Here is a 23,948-nt window from a genome sequence, read left to right as displayed (position 1 = left end):
TTTCCATTATGGTTTATCTCAGGATATTGAATATAGTTCCCCATGCTACAACAGTAAGACCTTGTTGTTTATCCACCCTATATATACTAGTTTGCGTCTGCTAATCTCCAACTCCCAATCCTTCCCTCCCTCCCTCCCCCCTTGGCAACCACAAGTCTATTCTCTGTGTCTGTGAGTCTGTTTCGTGGATAAGTTCATTTGTGTCATATTTTAAATTCCACATGTAAGTGTTATCATATGGTATTTTTCTTTCTCTGTCTGACTTACTTTGCTTAGTATGATAGTCTCTAGGTCCATCCATGTAGCTGCAGATGGCATTATTTCATTCCTTTTTTCATGGCTGAGTAATACTCCGTTGTATATATGTACCACAACTTCTTTATCCATTCATCTTTCAGTGAACACTTAGGTTGCTTCCAAGTCTTGGCTTTTGTAAATAGTGCTGCAGTGAACATTGGGGTGCATGTATCCTTTTGAATTGTAGTTTTGTCTGTATGTACGCCCAGGAGCGGGATTACTGGATCATATAGCTCTATTTTTAGTTTTCTGAGGAACCTCCATACTGTTTTCCATAATGGCTGCACCACTTTACATTCCCACCAGCAGTGTAAGAGGGTTCTGTCAAGGTGTTTTTTGTTTTTTTTTTCATTTTAGGCATTCTAATACTTGTGTAGGGGTAGCTAACTGTTTTTTCATTGTATTTTCCTAATGGGAAATGATGTTGAGCATCTTTTTATGTTCTTATTTTATACTGTTCTTTGAAGTCTGTTCAGATTTTTTGCCCATGTGAAAAATTCAGTTTGCTTTTATTAGTTCTATTTTTAACCTGGATACAAATCCTTTTTCAGGTATATGATTTTAAAAATATTTTTCCCAGTCTGTGGCTTGTCTCTTCCTTTTCTTCATAGTGTTGTTTACCAAATAATAAAATTTATTTTTTTATAAAGTTCGATTTATCAATTTTTTTTCTTTTACGGATCATGCTTTGGTGTTTTAAGAACTAAGTTCATGAAGATGTTTTCTTATGTCCTCTTCTAAGAGTTTTATTGGTTTTGCTTTTACATTTATGCCTTTGTTCTATCCTTTAGTTCATCTGTGTATGGTGGGAAATAGGAGTCCAACTTTATCCTTTTGCGTGTGGATCTCCAATCGTCCTTTCCCTACTAAACTGTCCTGGCTCCTATGGAAAATCAATTGACCATAGATGTAAGAGTTTGTTTCTGGACTCTCAATTCTGCTCCATTGCTGTCCGTAGCTGGCCTTCAGCCAATACCAGTACTGTCTCTGCTGGGCACGTCCTCAGCTTCGGGGCAACCAAGGCTACGTGGAGAGTGTATCAAGCCCCCTATGGTTGTCTCACGTCTCTGTTAAATCCCTGGCTAGTTGACCGGTTAGCTTGCTCAGGCTAAAGGAGCTGCTGGCTCTCCAAGTCGTGTGGGTCCCGTTTGGCAGCTGTAGTGCCGTTGCTGATTTCCATGGCCTGTCCACCTCTCCCCAGTTAAACTAGCTGCTGAAAGACCTGGGAGAAGGGGAAATGAGAGCAACCCTGGGGAAAAAGGCCTCAGATTCCAGGTGTTCTCAAAGGAACTAAATCTGTTTCCTGAAATGGCTGTCTTTGATTGTCCAGGGTTATAGTTGCTTTTTGAGAAGAGGATTCCTTGACCTCCTCAACCCCTCATGCCAGACATCCTCTCTGCTAGTATCTTTGGAATTTGGAATATTCTTTCTCTTTGCCTCCCCTCAAGCCCAGGCCCATATCACCTACCCTTGGGTCATTACCTTAATCTCTTAACTGGTCTCCTGGTTCCAGCCTGTCCTCCATGCAGCTGCCAGAGAGAATCACCAGGAACATGATCTTGTCAGTCCTCTGTTTAAAACTATTGTGTAATAATGAAAAGACAAACAGCCCAATTAAAAAACGAGCCTAGGGCTTCCCTGGTGGCGCAGTGGTTGAGAGTCCGCCTGCCGATGCAGGGGACACGGGATCGTGCCCCGGTCCAGGAAGATCCCACATGCCGCGGAGCGGCTGGGCCCGTGAGCCATGGCCGCTGAGCCTGTGCGTCCGGAGCCTGTGCTCCGCAACGGGAGAGGCCCCAACAGTGAGAGGCCCGCGTACCACAAAAAAACAAAAACGAAAACAAAAACAAACAAAAAAAAACGAGCCTAAGAGACACTTCATAAAAGAAGTTATATGAAGATGCTCAAAATCTTTATTGGGGAAATGCGAAGAAAACCATGATGAGTTATCACAACACAGCCACCAGAATGGCTAAAATCGGAAAGACTGACAGATACTGAATGTTAGTGCGTAAGTGGAGCAACTGGAATGCTCGTACGTTGTTGGTGTGAATGTAAAGTTTCTTATAAAACTGAACATAGACCTCCCCAGTAACCCAGCAATTTCACTTATTTTTAAGAAAAATGAGAGCTTATGTCCAAAAAAGACTTATAACAGAATTCTAAAAACGACTTTATTTATAATAGCAAAACAACAACAAAAGAAACTGTAAACAGCCTAACTATCAATAGGAGAATGGATAGACAAATTGTGATATATATTCATACAGTGGAATGACTTACTGATATACAGAATAACATGAATAGATGTCAAAAATATTATGCTGAGTGAAAGAAGCCAGTGAGAAAAACAGTACATACTATATGAGCCCAGTCATGTGAAGTTCTAATATTTGTAAAACTAATTTCTAATGTTACAAATGAGATCCACGGCTGCTGTGGATTGGGGGGAGAATGCAAATTAATTGGACAGGGACATGAGAGAACTTTCTGGACTGATGTTAATTCTGTATCTCAGTGGGGGTATGGGTTTCACAGGTGTATGCATCTGCGAAAACATACAAAATGGTACATGTAAGGTTAGTATTTTATTATATGTAAATTTTACCTTAAAAAAGGAATCACAAGCAAACATGGAATTCTAGGTTATAATATGTGTATGGGTGAAGCATACAGATGTCTGAGACTTACTTTGAAATGCATCACAAAAATAAGATTGGATGGATAGAGGGATGGATGGACATATGATAAAGTGAATAATGTAAACTGTTAATTATAGAATCCAGATGGTGGGTATATGAGTGTTCACTGTACAGTGTTTTCAACTTTTTTGAATGTTTGCACTTTTTCTTAATTGTTGGGAAAAATTTTTTAAGCCAAAACAACAAGTCTCTTGAGTGGCTCCCTAATGCCTATAAGATAAGTTCAAGCCCCTTATCCTGCTGACATATCTTTCTGCCCTAGACCGTCAACTTCATTTCGCCTCCAAACATGTGAACGAGCTGGTCCATGCCTATCTTTGTGCCTTCACATGCTGGTCCTCTGTTTAAATGCCTTTCTTCCACCAGATGAATTCCCACTCATGTCTAGCAAATGCTCAGCCACTGATCCCTTAAGGGACACCTCAAAGATCCCCTCCTCTCTGGAGGCCCCTCCCCTCTGTGGCCCTGTGGCACAGCGCCCATCTCGTGCCTTTGGTTCTCGTAGAACTTCCATCATCCTGCTGGTACAGCATAGCCCCTGTCATTACTGAGTCACACCGAGTCATGTGTAGCTTTTTCACTCCTGCTATATTGTGCTTCTGAAGGCAGGCACCTTTTTCCTTGTGTATCCCTGACACCCCCAATAAAAGTTTCCTGAAGTGAAGGGGACCAGGATGGACCAAACACCTGCTTTGCTCTCTACCCTCCCGCCCACGCTTTCCCGTGAAGAGTGACACATTTGATTGGCTAGGCTGACGACCCTCTGGGCCACATGAGTGATGGCATCGTGGCATGAAATGCTTTCTTTTGGACCCCAAAGGGAACGATGAGGGAGGCTGTGCCCCTCATGTAACTGGTGGGTAAGTGTGCACTCTTACGGGAAGTGAACTCTATAAATCTGATCTGTGAACCCAGCTCTCCCCGAGGTGGTTTGGGGGGGGGGGGGGGGGGGGGGGGCGGAGCGGAGAAGTACTCGGAAGCCCTGTTCGTGAAGCGAACGCCTTACCTGATCTTCCTCTGGCTCCTGGTGTCTGTCCTCAGTTGGGAAAGAGCGTGGAGGGGAGCAGGGATGTCATTAGCAGAAAATACCACATCATTGTTTTTAGTCAAAAAAGAAAATTTCATATTAGAACCAGATTGAGCACTCTTCACTCCCAGATGGTAGTTTTTAAGGCCAAAGCATGCAGTTCTTAAAACCAGAGGCAAGAGTCAAAACCCATACCTCTAAAGAGATGTAGACATTCCCCTCCAGGTGTGTGAAGCGGGAGCCCATCACCTTTACTTCCCAGGGTTAAATGAGAAGCTGTTTTTGGCTGTAGCTTCCAGTGTTCTTTCCCTCCAGCTGCAGCCTTCTGGTGCCCAGGAGCCTGCATCTTGGATTGCCTTCCAGGGCTTTGCACAGACAGCTTCCTCTGCTCTCCCCTCTTGTCTCGCAGGTGCCTGGACAGACTCAGCAGACTGCTTCCTGCCTTTGAATTTTCATTCCACTTGTTTCTCTTCTAACACGACGCATGGGAAGCCTTGCTGAGGCCTCTGCTTGCTCCCCACCTGGAACCTCCAGTCTTCTAGAGTCTTCCAGGCCCCCAGGGTTCCTTACTGAGTTTAATTTTTTTTATTGTAGTAAGATATACATAACATTTACCATTTTAATCATTGAAAGTGTACAGCCGTCACCACCATCCATCTCCAGAACCTTCCCAAAGGGAAACTGTACCTATTAAACAGTTATGCCCCATTCTCCCCTCCCCGCAGCCCCTAGTAGCCACTAGTCTACCTTCTGCCTCTGTGAATTTCACTACTCTAGGTACCTCATTTAAGTGGAATCGTATAGCATTGCTTCTTTTACTTGGCATGTATTCAAGGTTCATCCCCGTTATAGCATGACTCAGTACTTCATTTCCTCTTACGGCTGAATAATATTCCCTTGTGTAGATATACCACGTTGTGTTTATCTACTTTCCCTCCCGAGTCTAAAGAAATCGTTCCTCTTCCATTTTGACTGTATCTACAGTCACTATCTCGAAATATCTGGGCGCTGTCATGGTCCCTTCCAAGCCATTAAGTTGATCTCATGCAACAGGGAATTGGGTCTCGATGGGAGCATAATCATGGCAAAAGAGCTCAAGTGGAAGGGCTTACCCCAGAAACATTGCCTTCTATTGGGAGCTGAAAAGTTAGGGACTTGCCGCCAGACAGCCCTTTCTATGTCTCTCTATGGACCCATTTCTGTTTTTTTCTTCAGCTTTCATAACATGAAGAAATAGGATGTTTCAGATGTGAAGAACAGCTCTCTGGTTCTAGTGTTCTAGAATGTGAAAAAACCCACATGCTCCCTCAGAGCCCCTGCCCCCAACACACGTGCACGTACACACACGCATGCATGCACGCACGAGGGCAGCGTGAACACAGGGCTTTTCTCTGAGATAACTTCCGGTGTCTTGGGAGCTTGCCATAGGTAGGTGGGGTGTACAGCTCAGTGTTGGGTTGGGGCACCTGTCACGTTATCTAGAGGGTAGGGTGACCGTTCTCTTCCCTGAGGTGGGGGATGGAGGAGATGGGCTTTGGAGACTTTCAGGGAGCCATGTTCTGGCTGACTCTTTTCAGTTCGATTTGACTTTGTAACCATGGGTCATTTGAAACAAGTGTTTGTCCCTCTTTGTTTATTCATTTTTCAGTTTTTTAAAATTTTACTTTGCATTTCTGCTGCCACTTTTTTAATATGAAGATAATTTTTAAAATCTCAAACTCCTAGCTGTGGCTGCTGGAAGTCTAGCATACTTACAAAGGTCCTGAAACACTTGAACGTCCCCCCTCGGCCGTTCTAGCTGTTATCTACCACTGTCACGTGGCTCTCCATGCCCATGGCAAATCAGACGTGTCAGGCACTGGCTGTGAGCCTGGAATTGCACAGTTGTCAGTGAGGGACACGTCAGTGCATTGCATCCCTGTCTGACAGGCATGCGGCTGTTGTGACTCAAGATTGACATGTCTGTACGTATCAGTGTGTGTGCATTGTTGTCTTTTATGTTGGAAGATGCTGAGGTAACATTTCTGTTGACAACAGGGTAATGCCTCCTGTTCTACAGTGTTCTCTGTAGCTACAGTGGTCACTGTAGCTATAGGAGCCCTTATAGTTATGGTGGGCACTATAGCTATGGGGTCCCTTGAGCTATGGTGGCAGTCCCTACAGCTATGGCAGTCACTATCGCTATGACAGTGGTCCCTAGAGCTCTGGCATTCCATAACTATCTACATGTATAGGTGTCTATACTCACAGCAAATTGTAATCTGAGATATGCTGTACCGGGGAATTTCTAGTACAATAGAAGGCGACTCTAGACTCTTTGGTATGTAGTTGTGATGTATAATTGTGAACTCAGAAGGCAGGTGAGGATACAAAACATATTGTCCATGAAAATGAAGGTCCTGCCAGTGACCTGTGAAATAACCTCTTTGAATTATTTCTCCAGTTGTGGGAAAGTAGATGTGGATAGATTTGCGTGAGGCTTGCATATTTTAAACATTCTATGAAAAATAGTTGTTTATTGTTTTGCCATCTAGGGAGTACTCCTATGCATAAGGTATATATTCGTAAATATTTTTACAAAAATGGGATCGTGTTACCTTTTTAAAACCAGGTTTTTAAATTCAATAATACCCTGAATATCTTTTTCTGTATTAGGGAGTCCTTTAAAAAGTCATGTCAACCACTGGGTAATATTATGTTTCACTGCGACTTCCTTAACCAGGGCCTATATTTGTACAGAGAGGGTTTTTCCTCCAGCTTTTTACTACTGTACACAGTGCTGGGATGAACTTCCTCATCGCCAAATGTATAAAACCTTAATTGTCTGTCAGACAAATTCCTAGAACTTGAACTGCTGAGTCACAGGAGGTGTACATTTTTAAAGATGCCGCTCTCTGAGTTACTGCCACATGGCATTCCTTTCCAATTGTGCCAGCTGCCATTCCACCACTAGGAAGGAAACAGCTGTCTGTTTGCTCATATACTCACTTTCACTGGGTATTTTAGTTTTGTAATCTTCGCAGATTTGATTAGTACAAAATGCTATCCTGTTTAAATTTTCCATGTCTTTGCATCCAAGAAGTGAAACACTTTTCACCTCTGTCTTATTAGACACTCTTAATATATTGTGTGAATTGCCTATTCACGCCCATTGTCCCATTTTCTACTCGTTTATGTGTAAGGGCTCCTTTTACATTAGGGATTATTAATCTCTTTTCATACCTTCCAAAGACATTTTATTTACCCATTCATCAATTGATGAACCTTTAGGTGGTTTCCACTTTTTGGCTTTTACGGCTAATGCGGCAATGAAATCAGTGTACCAGTTTTTGTGTGGTCAGGTGTTTTCAATTCTCTTGGGTCTGTATACCTAGAAGTGGAATTGTTCAGTCTTGTGGTGACTCTGTGTTTACCTTTGGGAGTAACCACCGACCTGTTTCCACAGCAGCTGTAGCATTTTACATCCTCATCAGCATTGCCTGAAAGATCCAATTTCTTCGCATCCTCACTAACACCTATTTACCGTTTTTGGATTGTAGCCATCCTAATGCGAGTGAAGTGGTATCTCGTCGTGGGTTTGATTTGCATTTCCCTGGTGACTAAGGATGCTGAGCTCTTTTCGTGTGCTTATTGGCCATTTGTATATCTCTCTGGAGAAGTGTCTTCCTATCCTCTGTCCATTTTAAAATTGAATTATTTGCCTTTTTATTGAGTAGTAGAAGTTCTTTATTCTCAATACTCATCCCTTGTCAGATACAGAATTTGCCCATGTCTTCTTCCATTCTGTGGGCTGTCTTTCCACTTTCTTGATGATGTTCTATGAAGCACAAAGGTTTTTAATTTTGACAGAGTCCAATTTATCCATTTTTCCCTTTCGTTTCTTGTGCTTTTAGTATGGAGGTTTTGACTTTTGATATAATCTTTTCCATTTCAGGCTCCTGGCTTGAGGGCCAGGTTTAGGAAGTCATTCGTTACCCCAAGACAATATAAATGTTGTCCTGCATTTTCTTGTAGTGCTTTTATGACTTCATCCATTTTATATTTATTGGAAACGTACTCCCATTGGTGGTGTTGGTTTGGATAAATTTGTTATGCCAGTGGGGCCTCAGTTGGCCCAATACCACTTTTTGCATGGCGTGCATTTCGTAAAGGAGCTGGGTTCAGCCTGTGCTCAGAGGAAGTGAATGGAGCTCAGTGGCCAAATAGGGATCCAAACTGTGACACTGGCTTGGCTAACTCCAGTGGCAAGCCTTGGTGGCTGACTTTACTTCAGGCTCATGCAACTAGAAGGGATGGAAGGATCTAGAATGCCTGGGGTCTTATTTTCCAATTGTTCTTTAACCTCTTAGTATCTCAGCCCACGTGCCCATCTGAGCAATGAGTGACCCACAGGATGGGATCACATTTCTTTTTGAGGAGGGAGTAACATTTATTTGTCATCTTCTTAGAAAAATGCTTTTGTCCAATCACAGATGGTCAGATAGTCAGGGATTCCTAGAGACTGAAGAATTGAGCATTTGAATATTTTTGACGGCCAGGGGGAGCCAGAGCTCTCCAGATGCCCCTGGAGATCATGTAACACCCTCATAGCTCCTGGCCACACAGATTGTGAGGTTCAAGTTGTTGTGAATCCTCGTGATCAAGGATTAATCGGGAAAGGGAGACTTGGGAACACTCAGCTTCATTCCAGCTCAAGGCGAACCAAAGAGTGGGTTGAATTGCTCATTCCTATCTGGAAATCTAGTGACATGAACACGTCAGCAGAGGACGCCTGTGAGGGGTAGCCGCTACCCTTGATGACAGCCGCCTCTGGCGCAGCAGAAGGGACCAGTGATGGGCCAGTCCTCACGAGTGACCTCGCTGTGCACACGTTAATGCACAGGGTGACTCATGTCCTCCTCTCTGCTCTGCTTCCTCCGACAGCAGTGATTGTGTTTTTGAAAACGCCACTGCTCCTTGTTTTGTAAATAACCATTCATTTCCAATCATGGATGTCTGTAAACTGCATTTAACTCAAGGATTCAGTCCCAGGTGGGAACATAGCAGACCTCATTTTCTCCCCCAAGACTCTTATTTTTAAAAAAAAGACTTTATTTTTTAGAGCAATTTTAGGTTCATAGCAAAATTGAGCACATTGTACAGAGAGTTCCCCACGCCCCCAGCCTACCCATTAGCCGCATGCCCCACCGGAGGGGGTACATTTGTTACAATTCATGCACCTACATCCCCCCAGCACACTAGAGCAGTTTCCCCCAAGAACCCTGGGCTCTGGGAACACGGGCTCCCTCCATTAATGAGCATTATGTCCTGAGGAGAAGAGGGTGCCTGTGAAGGGGGTGCTCAAGGCTAATTAATGTCCTAAATGGCACCGGTGGCTTGTTAGGGAGCTGCTGTCTGGGCAGGGTGTGTGTGTGTGAGAGAGAGTCTGTTTCGTTCTATGAAATTTTATCACATGTAGGTTTGTGTGGCCACCACTGCAGTTAAGAAAAGAACACTTCTGTCACCACGAGGATCCTTCCGGTTTCCCTCTTTTCATCACAGCCAACTCCCTCCGTCTTCACCCTCACTAACCCCTGTCAACCACTGATCTGTTCTCCATCTCTGTGGTATTTCAGAGCCTTTTGAATTTCGAAATCCTAGATAGGCGATTGTCAGCCTGCATTGGATTATGTTCCAAGAACAACTCAAACTCTAGGCCAAGCCAGAAGTGGATGGCCCTTAAAAAACTCCTGATTACCACTTAATTCTGTAGCATATCGTCAGGGCGCCGTATGTGCACCTAAGTTACATGAGCAGAAGCACCTGGATTTGAAGAAAACCAGGTAAAGGGCGAAGGACAGGAGGAAAGAAATTGAAATATTAACTGTAAATCTCTTTGGGTAGTAGGATGATGAAATATTTCTATGCTGGTCTTTCGTCCTTTTTTAAAACAAAGTTTTACATCACCGTGTTTCTATAATTAGGTAAACGATAAATATATTTTACAGGGGACACTAGATGCACGGGACCCACGCAGTGTTATCCCTCAGAGGCAGGCTCGCCTGGCGTGGGCTCAGCTCCGCCACCTGCCGGCAAGTCCCCCACCTGCGCACCTCTGCTCCCTGCGCTATGGCTGGGGATGGTTGCTGGGCGCACCTGCCCCAGCGGACTGCGTGTGAAGAGCCAGGATGTAACACGTTCTCAGTGCACAGTCGCTGTCACTTCAAAAATAAAACGTCCCACCTGGGCTTTGGCAGGTGACAGGCATAAGGAAGCAGGTCTTGCTACAGTCAGGGCAGAGCCCACAGGGGCTGTGCTGGCAGGGCCTGGGGCAGAGGTGGACCCGGAAGACTCAGCCAGTCGGGAAGGGGCTGTCCCTCCCGACGCCGAGCAGGTGGTCACGGAGGACACTGACGGCTTTTGTCTTTTCTGCAGGTGATGGCCCGTATGGCAGCGAGGACGACTCAGGATCCGGTGAGTTTGAGTCCCGAGGTTTCCGCTGGAAACCACAAACTGGCCCGCTTTCGTCTCAGAGCTGGTCTCCCCGACCCTCCCGTGACGGTTCCTGGTAGAGACCCGTCAGTGAGGCCACCAGCAGAGGAATGCGGCCATTTAAAGGGATTAAGCGTGAAGCTCTGGATCCCGGGGAAGTGGCCCCAGGGGCAGCCCGCTGGCCTATCTGAGCCTCAGCTGGCGGGGTGGAGGCTGCAGCGCCTCCACGGCCACCTTTCAAGCCGCTCAAAATGGAAATCCTTACGGAAAACGGGAAGTACTTGGTAGACCCATGGGCACACTGTGTCATTTTCCGCCCTTCGGTATAAGTGGCACAGCCCCGCACACTGGCTTGGGGGTCACGGGCCCTAGAACCAGCTTAGCTCGCCGGGTAGAGGGGAGCCAGGTGCCTGGGCCAATCCCTGTGGCGTCGTGGGCTTGACCCCGCCTCTCTGCATTCCCCAGGCATGTCAGCAGAGACCGGCACCATTGCCGGCGTGGCCAGCGCTCTGGCCATGGCCCTGATCGGCGCTGTCTCCAGCTACATCTCCTACCAGCAGAAGAAGTTCTGCTTCAGCATTCAGCGTAAGTGGACCTGCCCTGCGGCCGCCTGCCCCCTCCCGCTGCTCGACGTGAACAGAGGGGCCAGGGCTTTGGAGGGGAAGGGGCAGAACCCCGAGCAAGTTAAGATTCAGTAACCTTCCACAGCCTGCCCAAGACACCTCCTCAGCAGATCTCCCCGGGCTGAGGTGGAGGTGGTGCTGCACTTTTTAAAACCCTTGCGGACAGACGTCGGCCAAACTGAAGTGAAAGCGGCCTGGAAGAGAGGACTGGGCTGGGCCCAATGACCTTGATCTTCCAAGGGTGAGCCCTGGGTTTCTCATAGAACAGGAGAGCCCCTGGATATCCACGTGGCCCCAGACCTCACCCTGGGCCCTTCGGAGGCAGAAGGCAGGCATCCCCGGGACCTCGGAGGTCCTGGCAGCCCTCCCCTCCCTCTCAGATCCCAAGGCGCCGCTGCCCGCTGCCTGAGCGCCCCCCGCTTCTCCCCGTGAGCCAGAGAATCATGAATTGTTTTAAAGGAAGAGGAGAGTGGTCCCCCCCCCACCCCACGTTACACACCAGCTTCGTAACATAGGCGGCTTTCATTTTAGGCTGTAGCTGTGACTCTATCCGAGGTGTGTGAACTGAATAGTTACAGATGGAATGTGTCTGAGACGCCCACCCACGGGAGCCCTGTGTCGGGGGGAGCCCCGTGTCGGGGGAGCCCCGTTTCGGGGGGAGCCTGTGTCGGGGGGAGCCCCGTGGGGATGCCATTATCGATGGTTTCATAAGCACAGTGTCGATGTGTCGCTGTTTGCCAAGAGTGTCTCTGGTTGAAGACAGGCGATTTTTAGTTCAAGTGAGAGACCCTGACTCAGCCATAGTTTTCCTCTTTCCTGCAGCTCAGGACCATCCCCTGTGAGGCTTCCCCTTCCCTTGCTCTGGGCCTCTGCACTTAATTCTAGCCTGGACCTGAGCTTCCCAGGAAACGACTTGGGTCCCAGAATGCTTGGTGTGTGGACATTGCTGCCGTCTCCATTGTGTTTGGTGCGCCACAGGCTGTGCATAGCGGTGCTCCAGGGACAGGGTTCACATCTCAGCGCACGACCTGCACAGCTGTTCACGGCTGCCCTGCTTGAGTTCCCACCCACTTGCTGTCGTGCCAAAAGCTTGGCTGTAGAGTGGTGTGAACAGGAAGAGTGAGAGGGAGTGCAGAGCTGGAGGCTGGGTTGGCCTTAGAGCTATCACTTGTCCCAGCTCAAGAGACTTAAAACAACAGATCTATTCTCTCATGGTTCTGGAGGCCAGAAATCCAAGATCAAGGTGGCAGCAGTGCTGGTTCCTTCTGGAGGCTCTAGGGGAGGAGCCTTCCTTCCTCTTCTGGCTTATGGCTGCATCACTCCAATCTCTGCGTCTGTCTTCAGGTGGCCTTTTCCTCTGTGTCTGTGTCATCTTCTGTCTCTTAAAGGGCACTTGTCATTTAGGTGTGGGCCCCACCCTAAATCCAGGATGATCCCATCTTGAGATCCTTAACTTCGTCACATCTGCAAAGACCCTTTTTCCAAAGAAGGTCACATCCACAGGTTCCACAGCATTGTAACCCTAACAGTGACATGCGTGCAATCCACGGTTGGCAAATACATGCCCACTGCAGAGCTGGGCCAGTGGCTCGTGTGCCACGGGATGGCTTTTGAGACTTTAAAACGCATGTTGGGTAAACGAGAAACGAAAAGCTGGGCCTAAACTTACAGTAAGCATGGCTTCCCAGGCGCTCCACGCTCGCCAGCGCCCGACACTGAGTGTGGGTCACCACCCCGAGCACTCCCACAGCCCGATGGGGCAGCCGTGCCGGGCACCCTCATTTTATAGCTGAGGAGACAGAGGCTGAGGGGATTGTTGAAGGAACTCACTCAAGACGGGAAGCGGTGAGTCTAGAAGGGAAGGGGTGCCAGTAGATGGGAACAAGGAGGGAGAAAGAGGTTGATGTCCAAAGCCAAGAATAGATGGATTCTGGACTGTGTGTCTGTCCTGGTGGGGGCACTCAGGTGAAAGTACATTTTCACACTTGCTTCCTGAAACAAACAGATGTGAGGTTTTGCAAACTGGATTAGCGGGCAAAACCCAATGAAATGTGAGAACATGAAGGCCTTAGTACATAGAGTTGAGCGATTGGTGTGGCGTTTGGGAGAGAACAAACGAAAAAGAAGGGGCGTAGCTGACAGTGAAAAGCCCTGTGGCAGCGAGGCTGGAGGACGTGCATGTGACCTCTCTCTCTGGGGGCTGGCGTGGAGGTGAGGGTGTTATGTTGCTGGGCTGGGTGCCGGGGGCCCAGGCCAGGGGGCCCGGCGTGCTTGCAGGGCTGACGGGGGCTCCCACGGGCTCCCAGGAAGCTCACGGAACCTGAGGGCCTCTCCCAGCCGCCCGTTCCGTCTGAGGGTGGGTGACCCGGGTGACCCTCCCCCCCGTCCTTTTCCCTTAGTCTGTCGGTGATGTCCTTGTCATTGCTAAACCCACACTGTCCTGAGCCCCTCAGCTGGACACTCGTGCGAGTACCACCATCACCCCCAGTTTCCTTAGAAGGGAACTGAGTGCGGCACATCCCCACATTTGAAAAAGCCCCCCGTTGCTTCTGTGTCCGCCCGCTGTGCTACCAACATTTTCTTTCAAGTGTGTAAGTTGTATCTGCTCCCGCCTCCCCTTATGAATCCCACCAGCCCTCCTGGGTCCTACGTCCCCTGATGTGACATCAGCGGGATCCCTGTTCCTGGGGCTCGTGCGCAGCTCTGCTCTTGGGCCGCACCTCTCCACCGCCCTGGTCCTCCATCTGGATGGTTCCATCAGCCCCCCGCCTGCCCCGGTCTCCCCCACCATTCTCCCTGCTCTGAGCAGCCTGCGGGACCCATTTCAAATGCACACTTCCTCCCGGCCCAGGCCCTGGGCTTCACATTCACAGCCCTGCATGGTTTGGCTCCAACCGCATCCCTTCTCTTCCCTGCCCGTGGACGCGTCCCCAGAAGCCTGTCCACAGCCGCACTGACTTACCCGAGTGGGCGCCGCTTGCTCCAGCATCCCGCCCGGCGTCCCGTTTACTCCCCTAGCAGCCCTCTTCCTTCAGGCCTGGGACCCCCTCCCAGGCAGCCTTCCCGCCCTCCCAGCCTGTGGGCCAGAGGAGATGTCTGCCTTGCACGCTGCCACAGCGCCCCCTGCTGCCCCGCCGTGCCGCCGCTGGGGCGGGACGGGGCTTGTGGGCTTGTGTCCGCGGCTGCTGCCCCACCCCCCAGCCCATCGCTCTCCGTGGGGGGCTGTGTGTGTTTCAGCCACTGATGTGTCCCTGGCACCTAGGCTGGGCTGGCATCAGGAGGAGCCCCATGGACGTCCGTTGGGTGGTTAATCCCCTGAGAAGCTGGGGGACAGGACCTCCCATGCCCACGCTTTCTGTTAAGCGTCCGCCCAGAGTGGCCTCAACCATCTCCTCGGGGAAGTAAGTCAGGGAAGGTGGAGCAGAAGCTGCCCTGCACCCGGTGCACGGGGACGCCCTGGGGGATGGCATGTGACTGCTAGGAGGGCCTGACCCCGCAGTGGTGCTCGGGGGCTTGCGGTATTGACTGCCACCAAAGGGGTCCCGGCCTGGGGGACCCTCTGCTCCCCATGTCTCTGCCCTCAGCGCCAAGGGTCGGCGTGTCGCGTGGAAAGCCCACGTGGCTTGTTGCCGGGGGCTGAGTTCTTGCTCCAGGGTCCTAAGCTTTGTGTCTTGCCTTCAGATGCAGCAGAAGGTCAAGGTAACGACGTGCTTTGACTTACTCATCTTCCTCTTCCGCTTTGGCCTCTACACTTCATGTCCACCCCCCCTCCCCTCCCCTCCCCTCCCCATTTCTCTCGTTCCTTGTCGCCGCTCTCCACCCCGCGCCCCCGTCCCCTTGTGCTCACCGACCTGGCTGAAACCACGACCATCTTTAGTTTTCCACGTGCGTTTCTGGGTGCTGGGGCGGGCGTGGAGGTCCTGTTCAGGACTTACGCCCACTGGCGGTCACCCCTGCGAAGCACCCAGAGGCCTGCCCGCAGGCAGCTGCGCAGAGATCAGGAGGCTCAGGGCGCACCTCCTGGCCCTGGCCCTGGCCCTGGCCCATCCGCTGGGAACAGCTTCCGCTGGCTCTGTCACCCATCCCACCCCACACCTGCCGCCAAGCGACACCCGCATTTTCCCTGGGCCCATCTGGCGCCCGCCTTGAGCCCGGCGAGCACCAGGGCAGGCAGGTGAGGAGCCTGAATGCAGCCCGGGATGGCGGAGTGACTTACGCTGGCGCCTGCTCAGTCGGTTGGTTAGAACTGTGGCCCGAGTTTCCCACAGGCCCAGGGCTCTGATGAGGCTTCCAGTCCCCGGCTTATCCAGGGCTAAGGCATGGCCTCTGAGTCCCCCCACGCAGCGGCAGGGGTGGGGTCCACTCAGTGGCCTGAGTGCTGGCCTGCAGAGGTTGCTTTGTAGAGTCCCCAGGTCCCTCTTGGACACAGGTGGGGAGGAAGCCCAAATAACTCACTGGACCAGAGCAGCCGTCCGTGGGTCCTGGGCCCTCCACTCTGGGGCTGGGACAAACTTCTTCCTGCTGCCCAGCGGAGCCCATCCAGCCATCTGCCTCGCCCCTTCTCCATCAGTCACTCACGCGGTGCCGGGCTCCCTCTTGGCCTCCCTGGCTCCTGGGCCAGCACATGGACCCAGGGGTGGCGCTGAGCCCTGCCATCCGGTGCCCCTCTGCTGGGCGGAGCTGCCGTGTGGCCCACAGTCTCACAACGTGGTGGCACCTGCCAATGGGGATGGGTGTCGGGGACTTTGCCGCATGTCACATCAGGGGGGAGGACGAGAGGTCCGGGGCAGGGCAACACGTTCCCGGCCGCTCTGCACCCAGATGCGGGGACAGAGACGTTTGGGTGGCCCGGGCTGCAGGGGTCTGAGTTCGTCAAGGGGGTTGGGCTTTCTCACCATAACGGAGGGCCTGGTCAGGCGTTCTGCGTCGTGGCCGGGGACCCTTTGCTTCCGCGTCAGTCACCAACTCCGCCCTTTGCCTTTTGCAGAGGGTCTCAGTGCGGACTACGTGAAGGGGGAGAACCCGGAGGCCGTTGTGTGTGAGGAGCCCCAAGGTGAGGACCTCCAGGTCACTGTCTTGCTGAAGGCCTCCTAGCGGCTGGGCCCGGCACCGAGCAGACCTGGGCTAGGAAAGCAGGGATGCTCAGAGGTGGCCATTTCTAGAACTCCCAGCCAGAACGATGGGCTGATGCCAGGGACACGGGGAGCACAGCCAGGGCCGTCTGCTCACCGTGCGGGCTCAGCCTCTGCTCCCCGCCCGCGGAGACAGACTCGCGCCAGCCAGATGCCGGCGGAAGCTGTGGGGATCCTTTAGACCTCGACCCGGGCCCTTTCCATCTGAAAACTGCCACAGGCAAGAGGGAGGCCCACCCCCGCCGTCCTGTGATCGTCAGGCACTTGCCGGCTGCGGTGAGCCGCCAGCGGTTACAGGCTGCGAGACGCCAGGCTGCCGGCCTGGAGTGGCCAACCTCTCAAGGCAGATGCAGCCTGTGGCCCCAGAATGCCAACGAGGCGACCAGGAAAGGCCGCTTGTCGTCAGCCGAGGCCGGGGAAGGGCTTCCAGGCCGGGGTGGGCGGGAGAGGCAGGAGCCCAGGCGTGCCTTTGCTGGGCTGGGCGCTGAGGCTGCGGCCGGGAGGGACCGCCCGGGGCTGCCATGGGCGCGCTGGCGTGGGGGGGGGGGGGGGGGGGGGGGCATCCGGTCGCTTAGGATAGGATGCCGGATGGATTCGCTAGCCCTGGGTTTCAAACGTGGGAAAAGGGACTCTACAGCTGCAGTCACTGTACTCATGTTTTCAAGTCTTGGCCACCACTGTGTTGGTACCTACCATGGGCCAGGTGCTGTGTTACGTGCTTTATTTAAAGTACTCCTCCCTTGGGAATTCCCTGGTGGTCCAGTGGTTAGGATTCGGTGCTTTCACTGCCGGGTCCCGGGTTCAATCCCTGGTCAGGAAACGGAGATCCCACAAGCCAGGCGGCGTGGCCAAAAAATAGAAAAAAATCGCAAAAACTGCTCCCAGCCACTGTGCCAGGACCATTCCCACTTTACAGATGAGGAAGTAGAGGCCGAGCTCGTCTCCAGGGCCACAGCGGGCGCCAGGGGCCAGTTGTCTGGGACAGACACGCAGGGAACCGGATTTCTGTGCCCAGGAAAGGACAAGATCATGTCTCTGTGTCTTCGTGTGGGGTGGACATGACTCCTTCCTGACGGGTTTCTCCTGTCCCTAGTGAAATACTCAGCACTGCAGACGCAGTCCGCGGAGCCACTGCCGCCGGAGCCGCCCCGGATCTAAGGGGCTGAGGATGCGAGGCCCTGCCCCGCCAGGCAGGCTGTGGGCACACAGGGCCGCTGCTTGGGACCCAGCTCCTTGTTTCGTTTGGACCCACGGCTGCCACGCTGCTCCTTCGATGTCATTGGCTTCTTGTCGTTCTCAGTTTTCCGGACGAGCTCTGGGTGTTCGTGAGTTTGGCTCGTGCGCCCGCCCTGCCGCAGGGCCTCCGGAGAGCCTTGCTGCGGAAATCCTTAGTGAGCTGGGGAGGGGGAGACCGAGCGGAGGGCAGCCAGAGGACACGCGTGCTGCAGGGCAAGAGTCTGAACCCGGGGCCCTGCCATCCCCTGCACGCTGCACTGCCTCGCTGGGCGGCTTTCAGCCGCAGGAGCACACCGGTGAGCGCCGGGTGACACCGCTCACATGCCACACCCAGGGGTGTTTTTATTTCTGTCCTTCGTTCCAGCTCCAGCCCTTATGCCGCTGGGCTTCCTAAGCGCTGGTGCAAGTGGTGGCTTTTCATTTAAGTGAAAACGTGCGTGTCACAGTATCCCTGCCTTGAGAGTTCAGGAATCTTCTGGATGTGTAGGAGGCTGTGGCTCTCAGGCCTAATTCCCGTATGATGCTGTGGGACCGGACGTGGTCTCCAGGCTGACACGATTAGTTCAGTGAGTTTTCTACTGGGGCTGGGGGCGTGTGTGCTTATTTTGGTAGCAAAAGCTACAGACGTCAAGAATGAGCATCAGAGCCTGAAGCATGCCCGTTGGTTGCCTAAAGATGTACATGGTGGGGAGGGGAGGGGAAAGGGACGTTGGTTTGGTGTGGGAGCTCACCTGACTCGGCGAGTCTCTAGTCACCCTGCCTGTCCTCTGACGGACAGCGCGTGGGGGCCCGCGGGCACCCGCACCGGCGGCCGCCGTCGTGATTGGCTGGAGCAGAGCTGCCTTCCTGGAACATTTGTCAGGCCCACGTGTGGTCCTGATCCTGGGAGCGCTGCTGTCGGGCTGAGCTAGAGTCTAGAGCCCCGTCTATGGATAACGAGTTTGCGGTGTCAGAGAGCACTTCTGGAAGCATCGTGTGAGTCAGCAGGAAGGCGGGGTCCTATTAATCCAGCTTCACATGCTGCAGGACTGCTGTGTCAGCCCCTCCACTTCCGCTAGGTCGGGAGGAGGCAACTCCGACTTCTTAGGGAGACAGTTGACATCTGAACAGACCCCGCAGCTTAGATGGCCTCGTGTGTTCGTGTTATACAGGGCATGCCGTGGGCCCCCCGACACCCCCGCCTGCAGGCTCACGCCGGGCAGGCTGGATCGTGTGCGGCTCCCGGAAGTGAGCAGCAGAGGGGTCGCTGGTGAGGTCAGCCTGTCCCCAGGACCTCCCCGCCCTGCCCTCGTGGGACAGGCTGTTGTCAGCTTTGCCAGGCTCGTCCCTGCCAGGCTGGCCAGGGCTGATGTCCCCACCCCTCTGCTGCTGGGCTGGAGGCGGCCCTGAGGGACTTTAGGTGACAGCAAGCTATGAATGCAAAACAGGGTGACCTCAGGGCCCAGGGAGGGGCCGTGTCCTGAGTAACAGGAGTTGGGTAGGGATCAGGGCGGTGCTCGGAAGCTCATTGCGTTAGGAGGGCTGCTCACCAACGTTCCCAGGCATTTTAAAGAAGGAGACGAGGCAGCACTTGTGTGTGGTAAGATGCTTTTCTCCCAGCCACTGGGAAGTTTGGACATTTATAGAGAAGTCACAGTCACGGCAGTGACTAAGAAGTGACGTGGCCCATGTGATTCTGGGCATGGCCAGGCATGGCGCCCCCGGTGGGCCACCTCAGCTCTGCGGCGAGGCTCATCTGAGGTGAAGACCCTGAAATCCTATCTGTGATGTGAAGTCAGCGCCCTCTGCAAATCCATTTTCTCAGTAGCACTGACTTTGGTTAAGAGAGACCCATCACGCTCTTGTCTATCTCGGTGCCCTCTGTGGCAAGCCCAGAGCCCAGCACCCAGCCCTGTGCCAGTGACCGGAGAGGCCTTGAAAGTCACTCACCCACCCACCCGTTTGCAGGGCTCACATCCTGGGACGGGGTGTGGGGGACCGACACTGGCTGATGCCTGGGGGCTCTTGTAGCTGTGTCCACCTGGAGGCTGCACCGACCAGCTTGCCCGTCCCAGGCGGTAGTGGAGACCGTGAGTGAGCTAGAAAGGCCAGCTGACAGTATCTGATCACTGTCAGCTTAACTGGGGGCGGGGAGAGGGGGCTCAGTGTTTACAATAGCAACTCCGAGCCCCTGGGGGAAGGAGGCAGGGCAGCCTAGCCGGCTTGGGCACCCTCCCCCTGTGGCACCCAGAGAGCAGCGCCAGGCCCACCGCCTCGGCTGCTTGGGGTGGGGGTCAGTACCAGTTCTGAGGAAGAAGAGGCTGACACTGACCTCAGGATCCCCGGTACTTTCTCTGTGCTCGTGTTTAATTGTGAATTGTAAGCTCTCTCGTGTTCGCATTAAACGAAAGGGAGCCTAACGGACCCCTGTATTCTGACGGTGTGAAGGCGCTCCCTTTGTTAAACGATGCTGCTTTTTCCTAATTAATTATATGGAGGCGACCTCCTTCCCCTCCCCGCCAGCCAAGGGCCTTTCTCAAGAGGGTTGGGGCTCTTGCACTTCCCCTCTTGCTGTGCGGCTTCGTGTGGGGCTTCCCGGGGGCGGTCCCCTGCGTGGCACAGGGAGCTAAGGCCGTGCCCCACGTCACGGGGGTAGGGAGGGGCAGAGGCAGGCCCCCAACTCGCGACTCCTAAGCCCACTGCTCTGCCTTCTTCGAAGAAAGCCAGTAGCCTGGGTCGACTTGGGTGACGTGTGGCTGTCTGAGCCCGAGAAAGCGCAGCGGGGCCGGGGCCACGCATGCAGCGAGCTCTGCTGCGGACAAGGCGTGCGCTTGTCACATGGTGCGCCTTGCAAACTGAGAGGAGAGCGTGAGGAAGATGCGGGGCCGCTGGCTGGGCTTCACACTGCGGTGGGTGGCGCCTTCCTGCCATAGCGGCCTTGTAGTAAAATAGCACCGAGTCCTCAAACCCAGCCCCCACGTGACTCTGCCGTGCAGAAGTCGCTCGGGCGTCGCTGCCGGGGCCTACGGCTGCAGTGACTGCTGCGTGGAGAAGGAAAGGGACACCAGGCCTTAGAAGAAGGGTGGTCCGCAGGGGCTGGTGTGGTTTCGTCCAGGCCTCTTATAGACCCGTAAAGGCCAGCATTCCCTCCGGAGACTCTGGGGCAGGGGGAGGGGGACCCCAGGGCTTCTCAGAAGTCTGTCCCACTTAAGATCTAGGACTCATGGGCTGGAAAGCTGGCCCTGCTTCCTCGGGGCCACACCTGCCTCTCAGGGGGTCCAGTCCTTTCCTCACATCTTTAGCATTTTCTCAAGGTTAAAGTGCAGGGGCGTTTCAGATTTTAAAATCAGAATAGTTACCCATTTCAGCCAAAATACTCAACTCTTATGATAAATTGCACTTACAACTTAGTAAATGAATTAAATCATGTAAGGGTGCTTTACATGTACTAACTGGGCTTGGCATGTAATATAATGACATGTATTGAATGCTTACTAATTTTCCACAAGGGAAAAATCACCAAAAAAAACCTTAAAAGGACAACAAAAAATGAGACCACAGAGCAAACATTATTTTAATTACGGATTGAAATACTGTGCATCAGATGACGCAAATACAATACTGCACCAGTCTTTAAAAACCTGAACCGTAAAGATTTTACATTCTAGTACACTTAAATAAAACTGAAAAGAGAAGTGCTTAGGTAACAAAACTGTACTTCAAGTTGTTTTAGAACAGTTTTGTGCTAGGAACACACAAAGGAAGATGATCTGTTGTGCTGCCTTCAAACGGAATGGGAGCTCCCAGGGGTCCTCCCAGGGGTCCTCCCAGGGGTCCTCCTAGGGGTCCTCCCAGGGGTCCTCCTAGGGGTCCTCCTAGGGGTCCTCCTGGGCCCAGGACGTTGACATTGGCAAGAACGACCCACTCGGCCTCTCTGGCTCTGTCAAAGCATCCCCCAGTCCACACCAAGGTTGGCAGCCTTAGTGCAGCTGGGGATTATGTGATATTTCTGGGGAAAAAATGGGTCCCCATTTTTAAAAAATCAGTATGTCAATGTATAATCCAGTTTATCCCTTCGTAAATAAGGTTTCAGCTATGTGGGAAGCACGAATCAAAAGTTACGTCAATTAAAACAGTTTAGAAGCAAATCCCCCAGATGATAAAAATGGAGAATTGATTTTAGGTTATCAAATTACCTTGAATAAATATTTGATACCTTATAGATACCAGATAATTTTCTATAAGAATCAGAAGGTTCCAAGTTGAAAAAACATCTACTCTCTAAGTATTTGAGTGTAAAAAACCTTTCAGGATGTTTTCAAAAATCAGGTCCCTGTGTAGGGCTTGGGGTAGCATCCAGGAATTTGAAACCAACCAGATACTACAAGGCAGTTGCATGCAGGTCTGACCCGATGAGCTCCCCCCACTCAAAGGCAAGCTTAATTCCTGCAGCGCTGGGGTCCCGGGCGGGGCTGGCAGGAATGGGCGCGGCCCTGGGCACCAGGAGGAGGAGGGCGAGGCGCAAATGTGCAAGATTCTGCGTGACGAGCCACGCGGAGCAGCTCAGAGCTCTAGCTCTAGTGGATGGACCAGCCAGCTGACGGTCAATTAATTCCTGCCCAGACTGATGGAGTCCCAGAGCCCAGCCAGTGAGTGCAGGTGTGAGACGGGGAGGAGAGGCCCGAGTGGCTCTGAGATGAGGAAACGGAGGGAGGCAAGTGCTCTGCTTTCGGCATCCGAAGTCACAGCACAGTTGTTGCTTTAAAACACCGACATGCAGTGACGGGAATAAACCGAGTTGAAGGGATCTCAATAAAACGAGAACGATTATTTCAGACAGCAGATAACAGGCGAGAGCAGACCCGCTGTGACAGAGAGCTGTCAGCAGTGGGAAGTGGCAGGTCCCAGAGTCGGGTGAGGACAGAACACGTGGCCTTAAGTGGCCACATTCAAATTGTGCTTCAAATATACCACATAAAAGTTAGCATGAGCTTGGTTTGAAAATTCCTCACCCAGTCCCGTCAAGCAGATGCCTCCTTGGGTGACTAGTCTAAACATAAAAAAAGGACGTAGGAAAATAAAGGCATGTTTCTCTTTTTTAAAAATACCTTATATGTACACAACAGGAAGTGGTACCGGAGGACCCCTGGCGCGAGGAGACCCTGGGGAAGACGGTAACGGCCTGTCTTCCCCGGCACAGAGTTAACTGAGAAACCCTGGAGGGGAGCAGAGAGCAGGAAGGAGCCATGGGGCTGGCCACGGCCTCTAGGGGAGTGGGGTGGCTTTTCACAAGGATTCCCCACCTCGAGCCTGAGCCCTGCGTTCCGCTCGCTTGAGCGTCCCCCACTCGGCCCTGGGAAAGCGCTGGCAGGAGGGAAAAGGGTGTTGACGGCACAACAGCACTTACGCTGTCCCCTAGCACACAGTCGGTCACTGGTGGAAAGCGCCGTCGAGACGCGGCGGGCACGGGCCTTAATCGGACAAGTCGCAGGCGCCCCGCCCAGGCCGCAGGGACAGCGGCGTCAGACCGACGTGTGCACGGGCGTGACCGAGTGTGACGGCGAGGAGCCCCGCTCAGACGAGGCCGAGGCGCGTGCGGCCACCTCCCGCTGCAGGTCCTCCACCCGCTTCTGCAGCTCCGCGCGGACAGCCAGCAACTCCTTGAGGTTCTGGTGGATGGGCGTCTGCGGGCAGAGACACGGGTCAGCGCCGCCGCCGCTCCCCAGCCTGGTCCCTGCCTCCCGCCCCTCGCCCTCACCGCCGCGGGCACAGGGGCCCCTCCCCGCGAGCCGTGGCCTGGCCATCCTCCCCAGCGGGTGCTCCCAACGCGTGCCTCGACTGAGGCCACCACCCAGCAGCATCGATGGCCATGGCCCCGCACACCCCCTGCCCCTCCATTTCTAAATCTCTGTACGTCATGCTGCTAACTGAAAACGCTTCTGTTAAACCGGCACTTCCAGCACCTGGCAGCCACGTGTCTTCATCAGCCAGGATGGGCGCGGGCAGAAGGCCCTGGAGGGGGCAGTGCGGGGGGAGGGGCCCGGGCCACTGGCTCCCATCCCTGTTCACAAAGCCTCTGCCGGCCACGCCAGCGCCGCCCCCCGCCTCAGCCGATTCCTGCACCCGTCGATGCGCGGAGCAGAGAGATGCGAAGGGTGCTCCCGGGCCGTGGGGCCTCCCAGCCTGACTCTTCTGGCCACAGCACCCACTCCCTCCCGTGCTCAGCTCACAAGCTGCCCTGGGCACCTGCCGCAGCCCAGACAGCCCAGACCTGGCATTGCCCTCGTGGAGCGAAGCAGATGGGGGAGGGAAGTCGCCACCTGAGGGGCGAAGGGGGGATGGGGTGAGGTCTGGGGAGCTCCCCCTGCTTCCCCTTGGCCCCGGTCCAGCTTCTGCACAGCAGCCACCAGCCTGGGTCCTGAGCCCCAGCCAGGCTCCGAGACACCACTGAACAGCCTCCAGTGGCTTCTTCCCGCCAGCC

General features: G+C 53.0%; 2 protein-coding genes across 7 annotated transcripts in view; one reads left to right on the top strand and one right to left on the bottom strand.

The window, feature by feature from the left end:
- The window catches only part of CD99L2 (CD99 molecule like 2), a 112,593-nt gene extending 92,683 nt beyond the window's left edge, over positions 1-19,910 (top strand). Inside the window, exons 8-11 of one of the 2 annotated variants that reach the window (XM_027097952.1) lie at positions 10,441-10,479; positions 10,963-11,082; positions 16,108-16,173; positions 17,346-19,910. In XM_027097952.1, coding sequence (XP_026953753.1) covers positions 10,441-10,479; positions 10,963-11,082; positions 16,108-16,173; positions 17,346-17,410 — 290 coding nt within the window. In that variant the 3' untranslated portion in view covers positions 17,411-19,910. The remainder of the gene's footprint in view (positions 1-10,440; positions 10,480-10,962; positions 11,083-16,107; positions 16,174-17,345) is intronic. The other variant, XM_027097953.1, reaches the window with a different exon arrangement.
- A 1,984-nt stretch (positions 19,911-21,894) lies between these two features.
- Positions 21,895-23,948, bottom strand: part of MTMR1 (myotubularin related protein 1) — a 77,185-nt gene continuing 75,131 nt past the window's right edge. For all 5 annotated transcript variants that reach the window (XM_027097946.1, XM_027097948.1, XM_027097950.1 and 2 more), the window contains one exon: positions 21,895-23,151. In XM_027097946.1, the coding sequence (XP_026953747.1) occupies positions 22,990-23,151 (162 nt within the window). In that variant the 3' untranslated portion in view covers positions 21,895-22,989. The remainder of the gene's footprint in view (positions 23,152-23,948) is intronic.

Source organism: Aethalodelphis obliquidens, unplaced genomic scaffold, assembly GCF_003676395.1.
Source record: "Aethalodelphis obliquidens isolate GAN/ISIS:26980383/991018 unplaced genomic scaffold, ASM367639v1 scaffold118, whole genome shotgun sequence".
In the NCBI taxonomy this organism is placed as follows: domain Eukaryota; kingdom Metazoa; phylum Chordata; class Mammalia; order Artiodactyla; family Delphinidae; genus Aethalodelphis; species Aethalodelphis obliquidens.
Note: the sequence above shows the minus strand (reverse complement) of the source record. Positions and strands in the feature narration are given on the sequence as shown.